The sequence below is a fragment of the Sceloporus occidentalis genome, unplaced genomic scaffold (genome assembly GCF_023333645.1).
Source record: "Sceloporus occidentalis isolate IW3139 unplaced genomic scaffold, rSceOcc1.0.p SCAF_46, whole genome shotgun sequence".
In the NCBI taxonomy this organism is placed as follows: domain Eukaryota; kingdom Metazoa; phylum Chordata; class Lepidosauria; order Squamata; family Phrynosomatidae; genus Sceloporus; species Sceloporus occidentalis.
In genome coordinates, this window is record NW_028317026.1 from 1,585,467 (window position 1) to 1,597,499 (window position 12,033).

A 12,033-nucleotide genomic window follows, 5' to 3' on the forward strand; every position below is an offset into this window, starting at 1 on the left:
AAGAAGAATAAAATTCTTCAGTGGTGTGGTGCACTTTAAGAAGCTTTCTTATTTTCTTTCTTAGCAACACACTGCCATCTAGTGGTGCATATCAAAAGCATCTTCTTCAACCTCAAAAGGTGTGTGTATATATATATAAATAGAATGTTGCAGAATCTTGTAATACCTTTTTTATTGGACTAACAGTATTTAAAATAATAGACGAGCTTTTAAATACTGTTAGTCCAATAAAAAAGGTATTTTTCTGCATTCTTATACACTGGACTAATACGGCTACCCCAAACTACAGTATATATATATATATATATATATATATATACACACACACACACATCTTGGCATCTTGCAAATAAAAATGAAGTATTTTTGAAGACCGTGAGTGCTGGCTTGACTATTAGATTATATATATACATACATACACACACACATATATAGAAAGAAAAAAATGTGTATATATATATATATATATATATATACACACACACAGACACACTTTTTTTTCCCTCTACCCATAATTTCCAGCGTGCTTTCGAGTTTAGAAGCCTGCTGAAGGAAACCCAGGACCCAATGTAGCCATCTGATATTGGCCAATTTAATTATTGAATACTATTCATTTTGCACAGTTTCTTGTTAGTTTCCTTTCCAATTTTTCCTATCATCATCAGATATTCATACTCTGCCGTGGCCTTACTGTCATCCCGGCCACATGAATATATACTGAAATGTTCAAAAGACATGCTTTCACGGATCAAAAATAGCTACAAAAGTATATCTCCCGGATGAAGAGCAGGAGCTGAGCATTGATTGTATTCTCATTCTCCACAGTGGGGAGAGAATACAGGCTCAGCTGGCTCTGGAGACTTACTTTAACATGCTCTTTTCTCCTTCCAGAGTGTGTGTTCGCTGACCTTTAACAGGGTGTAAATTGGATGCATCTGAAGGAGATGCTGCAGGAATGAGAAACACGCAGAAAACGGCTACAATCAAATAACGTTTTTGAGGTTTTCCTCCCCATTGTAGCTCTAGTTTTTTCTGCTGCAGACAGCCCACTGCACAGCGCCGACATGTAACGTTTGAAATACCGTATTTGCCCGATTATAAGATGAGGTTTTTTTCAGAGCAAATGCTCTGAAAAATACCCCTCATCTTATAATCGGGGTCGTCTTATAATCAGACCTCAAATAGGTCTGACTATGAGACTAAGATCCAGATCCCCTGCAGCGATGCAGGAGACCTGGATCTTCCTCCTGTGTTGTGCCCCCCCCAATTTACCGGTGCTTCTGAGTCCCCGGTGCTTAGTCCGGGCAGCGCGTAGAGCTCTACGCAATTCACGTAGACAACTTCCCCCCAAGCGCGTAGAGCTCTACATGCTGCCCGGACTAAGCACCGGGGGACTCAAAAGCACCGGTAAGTTTGGAGGAGGAGGAGGGAAAGGGAGGGAGTGTTAAATGGGGGGGGGGGGGGACATAAGGCATTTCTGGAGGCAGAGTGCTCTGTGAAATGCCTTTTAACCCCCTTAATGCCTCCAGAAATGCCTTTTAACCCTGTATGCTCCACTCTGCCTCCTGAAATGCCTTATACCTCCCTATATGCCACTCTGCCCCATAATATGCCTTTTAATCCCCTGAATTCCAGAGTGGCATATAGGGGTATAAGGCAATTCTGGAGGCAGAGTGGCACATAGGGGGGTCAAAAGGCATATCATGGGGCACAGTGGCATATAGAGGGTTAAAAGGCATATCATGGGGCACAGTGGCATATAGGGGGTATGAGGCATTTCTGGGGCAGAGTGGCAAGCCTGGGGGCAGATGTGCATAACTGGGGGGGCAGGTTGAAAAAAAGGAAATAAAAACAAAAACAACATTTTTCTCAATCATAGCTTTTATTAACAAACAATTGTTCACATAGTTTACACGAACTAACATTTACTGGTAAAACGTTTTTCCTATAGGGTCGTTTTATATTCAGGCTTTTTCTTTTTTTCATTAATTAATATTCAGATTTTGGGGGGTCGTCTTATAATCAGGGTCGTCTTATAATCGAGCAAATACGGTAATCCTCACATTCTGCTCTAAACTGAAACAAATTAGTTTTAAACAAATATGGTTTGTTTTTAAAGATTTTGTTTGCTACGAATGGTTGTACAGAAGGGTAACTGGTGAAGAGCTCGTGGGTTGGAAGAATGGTGGAACAGATGAACGAAAGTAGAAAGAAGAAAGGTAGATACGAGGCACACAGTAGAGTTTCTAGCTTGTTTGATGCTTCTGTGCTCTTCTAAAGAGATCTAGAAATCTGTATAGTTTGGGTTATTGGTTGCATGATTATGAGATTACGATTAGCTTGTGGTGTATTATTTTTTGAATGTCAAAATTTCATTACAACCGTTTGGCTGTGAGCGGAAGTCACTGGACAGCATCCATTGAAATCACCGTATTATTTTATTTTTATTATTTATTTAAATGAGGTGGATAACACATACATAGGAAATATACATTAACACACACAGACACAACAGGAGTTCGGAGCCCTGTCTGTAAGCTTGCCATCTAGCCTTATGCTGCTTTTGAGGGCCCCGCTCGTGAGTTTACAATCTAATGGAATAGTAAGGGTAATTAGAACAAAAGGAGGGCTGAAAAGAGGGTTCAGATACAGATTTTTTGTGCTGGAAATACTTTCCATGGCTTAATGACTATGCAAACTTGAGATCATTTCTTGATAGGGAAAAAAAATTATTGGTGTCCCTTCTCCCCAAATCTACATAACATTATCAGCCTTAGTAAATTTCACAGACAACACAGTTAGAAGGAACTGTCAGAAAAAGCATGTGTTTGTTAGAAAACAAAGCATTGTGGCAAACACGTTTTAGATTAATTAGGATCGGATCTGCCTTTGCCGCTGCCTGCTATGCCGCCTGCAGCCACTGCGATACAACATGAATGCGCAGACATCCCCACGGGATAAAACGGCTGTTATCCGCTGCGGTGACTCCAAAGACGTCTGCAGCCAGATCCCCAGGGATTATGAGACGCAGAGCACTCTTAATCTTAGATATATCGCGGCATATCCTACGCTGCTGAGCCAATTCCTCCACATTACGCTCTGGGCTAACTTCGGCTTCCCTTAATATTTCTCGTCTCTCGGTTCCTGCTGCTAGCTCTGTGATTGATTCTCAATGCAATTTCCTTGGCGGTTTCTAATAAGAACCTTTTAATAATTTGACTCTGCCTTGTGAGCTTTTTGATATTGCTAGGGATAAACTAATGGATAAAATAAAAGTAAATAATTTCTCCACTAATTAACCAGATGTGTCAAAGTATTTCCTCTCCACACATCATAATCAATGACAGAGAGAGAGATACTCATGTGTGCATAGGTTGGTTTTTTGATATACATATAATTATGTCTATCTATGGCTTTATGGCTATTTTATATATGGTTTTCTGGCTACTACCATAAACTGAAATAATAGGATCTATATATAAAAGTAATTAACGTGTGTGTATATAAATTATATACATACATGTTATACATACAAGTTATGGTGGGTAAAGGGTATGGAAAACCCTATATCCCCCCTCCCCCAGCTATGAACAAGTCCCACTATGTATACAGTAGCACAGGCAGGGCCGGCCCAAGGCAAAATGCCACCTGGGGCAAATTTTAAAATGCCGCCCCCCCTTGTACTTACCTTTCAGCAGTCCTGCGGCGAGTCTCCCTGTTCGGTCTCGGTGCCGGCTTGTAATGCTGAGCGCCGGAAATCTTCCGGCACTCAGCATTACAAGCCGGCACCGAGACCGAACAGGGAGACTCGCCGCAGAGGAGAGAGAGAGGGTCGCCGAGCGGGTACTGACAGCTTGGTAAGCGAAAACCACTCGGCGCCCCTTTCTCTCTCTTTCGCTTTAAGAAAAAAAAAAAAGGGGGCTTAGGGCGGCAAAGTGCCGCCTGGAGCGGTTGCCCCACTCAGCTCCATTGTCAGGCCGGCCCTGAGCACAGGTCTGGACTGGGCAGGACAACTGTGGGTTGTTCAGGACAATTTTAGGCCCACTCCTGGCCTGCTAAGGACTCCCGCAATCCCTTTTACATACATCAATGTACTATATATATATATATATATATATATATATATCAAATGGAATCTTGCAAATAGTTTAATTTCTAAAGAAGATTTTACTGTACAAAATAGCATCTTCCTCCTTTCCCAGTGCTTCGCTGGGGAACGTGGCTTTTAATGATGGCAGGACCTAATGGGTTAATGTATCCTCTAGCGTGCCATCCATCTTAACCTGGCGTTAAAAACAGAGCCCCAGATCCGAGCTGCCAAATCAAATAAATGGAAAGAATAACGGCAATTTGATGCACACTGTTCTCCCTTTCGAGCAAATGGGCAGGTCAGCGCTCAGCATTCAGGCAGCTTGCGGTTTAGCAGCATTCAGTATTCAGAGGGCTTCTTACTGACCCCGAGCGAATGGAAGGTTGCCAGGAAACGCAATCCTTCCTGCCGCGAGACTCTGCGTTCGGGTGATGAAAGATTAATCAGGGTTTACTGATACAGGATTACAGTTCAAACGCGAAAATCAGGCTCGGGCGCTGTTATCTGCTAGCCGTGACCAGACAGTGGTCATCTTGTTTGAAGTGAAAAATCTCTCTCCTTTAAATTAGTGTATTTTTTTCCCCTGCGGCGACAGGCTGCATCAAACATTCAAAACCCAATTGCTATAACATATGTGCGTTCACATAACTCACAGCCTGAGACGATGCCCCTTGCCTTGGAACTAGAAATATACCGCAAAAGCGAGGAATAATCTTTCACATCACACACACAATCAGCGCCCTCCGCCCCCACCAACACTCCACAAAACGCTTTTCATTTTGGATTCCGAAGATTTGAGAAAATAATACTAAAAAAACGTATCTGCTGGATTTTATTTTCTTTTTTTAACGCTTTCCAGGAGCACATGGACAGTGATCTCAGGGGATATGGTATTTTGTTTCTAAATGAGAAATAGCTACAGGATCAGCTGTTACAAACAACAAACACCAGGCAGCTTCATCACAGGTGGAAGCCGAAGGAGCTATTTCATTATAGTAATAATAAAATAAAAAATTAAATTTTTCATTTGTTAAAATTATTAGCACTATGGATCTCTGCGTTGATCATCTGTGATGGCTTCCACAACGTTACTCATTAGGAGGGAAGAAAGATGAAATGTAAAAAATACCCATCGTGGGGAGGAGAGTCTACTATTAGGAGACCAGACTGATCTTTCCTTTAAGGGATTGGCCATGAGATCCCCATTTTAGTGGGTAAGGGAATTATGTCAGATCCTGAATGTGAAATTGCCACCAACCTTTAGGAAGGATTAAAAGTGAGGGTAAATCCTTTGCAGATTGTGGACATATGGCCAATGGGTAAACATGTACAAGTTTAGAAAAATAGTTTGGAATAATATGATGCCATACTATACATTTCCACTTCCAAAGACTGTACATTCTAACACTATACATGCCTAGGATCCTTCAGGTTTCATGATCTTGAGAGCGCGTTCTTAGGACCCAATTGTCTCCTTTCTCTGGTATATCACAGAAAAAATTGATTTCCTTCTGTAACTCCTCTCCTGCCTACCACTACTAAATGCAAGGAAGCATACCTCCGTACGCTTCTTACACATACGCAATATCACTCCACTGTACGTCATTAATGACGTGACAACGGAATTCCCCCTCCCTTAAATATAGGTCCACTTTCCTCGAACCCCTTTTTTTTTTTTTTTTTTTAATACTTACATTTTTCGCTTTTCTTTTTTTCCCGCTCTCTTCCGACGTGACGATCCTCTCCCCGTCACGAGGAACTCTTCTGGGACGAAGAGCCTCACTGAGGCTCTGCCACTGAGCAGCACGGTGTGTCCACACACGGCAGTCTTACCACCTCATCTTGCGGCCGCACCACATGAACGTTGGTCTGCCAGCCCAGCCGGTGGGCAAGTCCAGGGGCCGGCAGATCAACGTTCACGTGGTGCGGCCGCGAGGTAAGGCGGTAAGTCCAACATATGTACACGCCGGCCGCTTTAATTTTATTAAGCGGCCAGCTTGCACACACCATGCTGCACCATGAGCAGGGCCAGTCCGGCCTTGCTTTCACGCAGGCTGCACATTGAAGTCCGGCAGGCCGCACGTTGGACGCCCCTGACCTAGGCACCAGGACAAAATTCTCAGTCGCCATGGCAACCTGGCGCTTGGGGTTTGTCGAGCCCTGCTCTATGAATACACACTCCAAAAAGCTTGCAGTACAAAGCAGGTTTAACATTTTTTAACTACTTTTACTGGTGACCTTGAAATATAAGGCTCCTAACGACAGAATATCAGGATTGTCAAAAGAAGGCATATAACTTACAACCATATGTACAACAATGCCCTACTCCTCTATGAAAATATATTATACAGAACGACAAAGGAATTTAAGGTATTGTTTTGGAAGAGTCATTGCTTAAAATATAGCATGGCACCGGGCCGGGTATACCAGAGTCTCCGTAAGAAAACTAGCCAAAATTGTCAGTTTTGCAAAGGCAACACAAAAGATGTTCTCCGTTGACACAAAGGTTACGGGACATCTGCATTTGTGTATTTTCCAAGTTTTCCTCTCTAGGACAGAAAGCCCCTCTCTTTGCACCCAAATCCCGCTGCCCCACTTTCCCTTGCTAATGACCCTAATTACTAGACGCTCAGAGTGCTTGGTGGCTACATAAAAGATATAGATAAAGCCCTGTCCCTGATCACACCTCCTAAGTATCCCTTTAGCTATCTACTGTAATTATCTTTAAATGATCCAAGGTATGAAAGTATGAAATAAGAAAAATAAGATTTAAGAATATTTAGGGTCTGGCGGGAAAATATTTTATTAAAAGTAGTAACACCAAGTATCTGAATTTCCCATTTTTAGTAGAAAAGAGAAACCCTCGAATTCTGGTTTGCTGTACATTCTATGATGAACAAACATTGAAGTATGCAAAAAAAAAAATGAACATGGAAACATGCCATTCAGTACTAGTTTAATGCATAGAATGGTAATTGGTCCCTGTGGTAGGTTTTTGCTGAAACAAATGCAAACAATTCTGTGAAAACTGCAAAGTTGTATCCAGTTGTAATTTCCCTACTTTGACCGTCCAGAAGCCTTGCCAAGCTGGAAATTCTGAATGCATCCCTCTCGCTTGTCCTTTTAACTCCATTAAACCCATTTACAATTGCCTCGGGTACTCACGTCTGGAATAAAGCCAATCTCGTTGAGATGGTTGCTCAGTTCTGGGTCATGAAATGCAATCATCTGGGAGAAGACGGTCAGATACTCTGAAATAACAGCAACGTTACAGACAACTGTGATCAAAGAGGAATTATAAATGTTCCGCTGGTCAGGTTGGGGTACGCCTGTGGTCTGTATTACCAAAATGCTAGGCTATATTATAGTATATCTTTTTATAGGGTAACAACACCTGTGTTCCATCACATCTTTTAATCATTCTTTTCTTAGTTTTGCCCCAATTAATTATTGATTATAACACTTTATTTTGATATTACCAAAAGATTCGAGGAGATCTCACGTACGATAAGGTTATGCATAAAAATGACATTTAGAAACTGGAGGTGGGGAGATGCCAGGAAAAAGAAGAAAAATATATTATATTCAAAGTTTTTGAAATCATAGAATTTCATGCATTCATAATTGCAAAAAAAAGACGCACACGGCCCAAAAATTCTGCCTTTACCTCTTTCTTTGTATTGTTTTTTGAATTTAATTGTGATGGTATTTTTTTCATGCATTATTATGGAACTAAACCGTGCCAGTTCTAAAGGACAGTACATACAGCCTATGAACGGTTGTTGGATTGCTCGTATACTGATCTTAGTTACATAGCATTTGATGACTATCAGCCCATCCAGAACTGAATCAATCCTTGGTCTTGTCTTAGATTCAAGGTAGCCATATGCCTAGCCCATGTAATCTCATCGTATTAAGCTCTGCGACTCCTGCTGGGATTCTCTCGCAGTAACGTAAGCCTGACCCTCTTGTTTTTATTATTTTTCTAACATTCCTCCTTTTTTTTAATTCAACTTTCCTCCTGTACTTTGTTAAATCCTTTCAGTATTAAAATGCTTCTTATCACATCCCCTCCTCCAAGATACGCTAATTGAGATCCCTTAGTCCAGGGGTGTCCAACCTGCGGCCCTTCAGCTGCTGAAGGACTACATCTCCCATAATGCTCTTTCAGCTTAGTGGCTGGCAGAGAAGTATGGGAGATGTAGTCCTGCAGTAGCTGGAGGGCCGCAGGTTGGACACCCTTGCCTTAGTCTGTCCTTGATAAACTGTGCGTTACTCCAAGTGCAGGACAGACGACGAGCTAGAACGGAAGAAGTACACTTTAACACACAAACAAGGAAGCCAAAGCTATGTAAATTCGGTCACAGTTTCCCACCCTGTTATTTCTGTTGTTATTCTTGGTAAAGAAAGCACTGGCCGTATGTTTATATTACAAAGGGAAATAGTTCTGCATTTTGTACTATTTCCAGGCAATTAGCAGTCTCGGTCTGAAATAAATAATGGTTCTACGCAACCTCTGTCAAAGTCGCAGGATTAAAGTGCACTTAAGCTTTTTCCACGCTCCCTCGGCAGAGCAGAGATAACAGTCTGCGCATGGATTTGCATTAAGTCAATGAACAGTGAAATGGTGCTGCTTGGACCTCAGGGTTAATTACAACAATTATAACAAGCAGCCATGTCATTCAACAAGCCTGGGACGGGGTTGTCAAAATATAAAAAGCCACATGCCAGACACCGCACTATAAACGGTATGGAAAATTTTTGAGCATGCTTACTCTTTTGTGTATAAGCAGATTTGATCAATAAGATGCTTTTATTGGCTAGATGAATTACATTAGATTGCAAGCTTTTCCGGTTGTATAGATTTGATTTAGTCTGTATCAGAATCCTAACAAAGCATATTAGAGAAAAAGCATCTTTCTAAGGAATTCATTCTGGACTATGCTTGGAGGAAATGGTCTTTAGTTGGTATTTAGTTGAAATGCACTTTATTGCACATATTCTATGGAGAGCAGGTAAGATTTAAGCAAACCTCAATATTACATGAATCAACTACAGCGTAATTAATTAAGAAAAGATCCTTGGGGCAGGCGGCAAAACACACATTTTAAGACTTTAGACAGGAATATCAATGAGCTAAAGTTAAAACCAATGCTTCGTAACAGATCTGAAGAAACGTACCTTGAATGACGTGGGAATTGTCTTTCAAAAAGAAATTATACAGGTATTTGGGTATAAACGCGGACATGCACGCATACGCTAGGGCTGAAAAGAGAAAAGTATTACCATATGAAAAGCACAACTTTTTTAATTATAGAGAATCGTCAAAAAGATGCGTTTTAAGCAAGTAAATGGTAGGCAACCTGTAATTTTAAACATGGGTTTTTTTAAAGCAATTTTAAGGTTTAATCACATAATAGCAACACAGAAAGATATTTTTTCATTTATAATTGCATCGACCTATCGGTGCCTGCGTTTGTGTCACATGACATTTAAGCATTACATGAGAAATTATCGATGAAGTCAAATTTGACATGACTAAATCATTCTTTCCGGGAAGGGTTTGCGCATCAGACTAGGGCGAGGAGGTACGGTGGTCCTTTTAGGCCTCCTGTGGGACATTGACAATTTCATGGCAGTTATCATACAAGAATAATTTGAGAGTTCTTTTTTTTTTAAATTTATTTATTATTCTACTTTTGCCAAAATAAGTACTTGAAATATTTAAAGGTTTGCAAAGAACTTTTTCCAGTATATGAATTCTGCACAATCACTAAAATGTGACAGCTGGATTTTCTGAAATACAACCATATAAATTACACAATTTCTGAAAATGTTATATGTGCAGGGTTATGGGGGAGTTAATGGTACAGAATGCATGTACTTTACTACTGATGGTTGCACGGTTTCGGCTTTATACATCTATCGCCTGGAATGCTATAGAAACCATAGGCAAAATATTTACACTATGTTGGTGTACTATGCAATCACTACACGTATAGTTTAAATAATTGTAGTAGATGGCTTAGGGGTATGGGAGTTGCACTGCAAAGAATAACACATGTTCCAACAGAGAACACAATGATTCTCCAGCAAACCTCCTCATTAACACCATCCACCGAGATAATCAGGCTCATACTTCAGGATATCTCCTAACAATAAGCATTCCGCTCAGTAATAAGATAAGTGCTTTCAACCATCAAATACAATTCACCATACTTAGAGGGTGTTTAAAGAGGTGGATTAGGAGCTAGTGAGAGCGGCAGCTACCAATGCAGTGTGATGACGCTCCTTCAGCCTGGGTGGCCTTGGTACCACTTGGTTGAGGAAGCAGAACGTCGAACGTAGGGAGGGCGGTATTGGCACACAAGAACACGGCAATTTATCTAGTTGTGTAAATAGAATGTGGGTAATGTTCCCTTTATATACAAACTGTAATCAACAGAAAAAACAATTTACCTTCATTGTTAAAATTCAGATAGAGGAAAGGCGCACATAAGGAATCCAAACCTAGTGACGACAAGACACACAATCTTAAAAAGAGGTTTAGCTTCAGAAGTACTTTCAGTAGCGGTGTTGGTTGGGCTTAGTATGACTAGAAATGGTAAGCATATTGTTTATATGTGGTTTAGGACAGCAACACAGCTTCAGTATGGATTTTTGGCACTACAACCCATGTGATTATCTATATTTGCGTTTCAAAACATCTTTGTTGCTAGTGTTGGCTGGATGTAGCGATCAGATTAGAAACCATGGCTTTAACCAAACATGGCTATGTTGTTATAGAATCTGCAAGAAGTAGAATACAGCAGCAATAGTCACTATGGTTTAGATGCAGGGCAAGAGGACACGAGTCCTTAGGAGCAGCGCAACACACAATATAGCAATGCACTTTGGTCCTCAACACAGGACACAATTCAGAACGTTTAGAAGCATTTCATTCTAACGGATATATATATTTTACTATAGAACGGTAATATTAAACAAAAAAATATTTGTATCAGTCTGGATTGTATCAATCATGTGGCTCGGCCCATCTCTTCTAATCCAGTACTAAAGGTCCTGAAGATTACAATAGTGAAACTTTCTTTCTTCCTAGCATTGAAAGACGGAGATCTGATCTACTCTACTGTTACGGGTATTACATCTGATGTAAAACAATAATTGAATCCAACATGGAAAACATTTGTTCTTTCTTTACGTTATTCTCTGTTCAGGTCAGAAGCAGAGACAGGACATTTCGAGCAGTGTTTCCCAGTATTTTTGGGTTAATGCTGCAAAGTGAATAGAATAGCGAAAATATCAACAAACAATTTGTAGGAAACATCTGCAAGGTATTTGGGACAAATTATGTTATTACCTTGCCAGTATACTAGGTCAGGGTGTGAAACCACCCAGGCCTTCAACACCCTTCGGAACTTTGCGTGTCCCTCTGGCGATGAGAGTAGTTCGTCATACTGATGGCACCGTGGGATATCAACTTCAATCTATAAAGGGAAAAAAATAAGTAGAAAAATCAGTATGTTCACTAACAGTGAAGAAGAAAACAGTGATGCTTTTAACATGTCGTGTTAGACAATTTCCAGTAATCATATATATTTTTTTTTTGAAGGTACATCATCGACTAACTTAAGCATTTCTCATAGACGCCAGGGCATTTTACTGCATGCAATTAGCGACATGCACTCTGCATTTTCCAACACTTCCTGGGCACGCACAGAGCATATTTCAGCTGATATACATGCGAGTTGAGCTTTACTTGAAATTAATAAAGTTTAACTTGCATACTTAAGTATGCTTTGTTGACAACAGATGCCATACGAGGGCAGTTGCTACTAGGCCATGTCTCAAATGGTCTGGGTCGCATTCTGTTCCACATCTGTAACCAGTGCCATGCTGGGCTGAGAGAGACCTGTGTGCCCCTAAGCATCCCATGTGGACAG

At 40.8% G+C, this 12,033-nt stretch overlaps 1 protein-coding gene across 3 annotated transcripts in view; it reads right to left on the bottom strand.

The window, feature by feature from the left end:
* LOC149289308 (TBC domain-containing protein kinase-like protein) overlaps window positions 1-12,033 on the bottom strand; it is a 162,112-nt gene that overhangs the window by 117,956 nt on the left and 32,123 nt on the right. For all 3 annotated transcript variants that reach the window (XM_089490704.1, XM_089490703.1, XM_089490702.1), the window contains 4 exons: window positions 11,451-11,577; window positions 10,550-10,600; window positions 9,272-9,355; window positions 7,256-7,341 (listed from right to left, as the gene is read on the bottom strand). In XM_089490704.1, coding sequence (XP_089346830.1) covers window positions 7,256-7,341; window positions 9,272-9,355; window positions 10,550-10,600; window positions 11,451-11,577 — 348 coding nt within the window. The remainder of the gene's footprint in view (window positions 1-7,255; window positions 7,342-9,271; window positions 9,356-10,549; window positions 10,601-11,450; window positions 11,578-12,033) is intronic.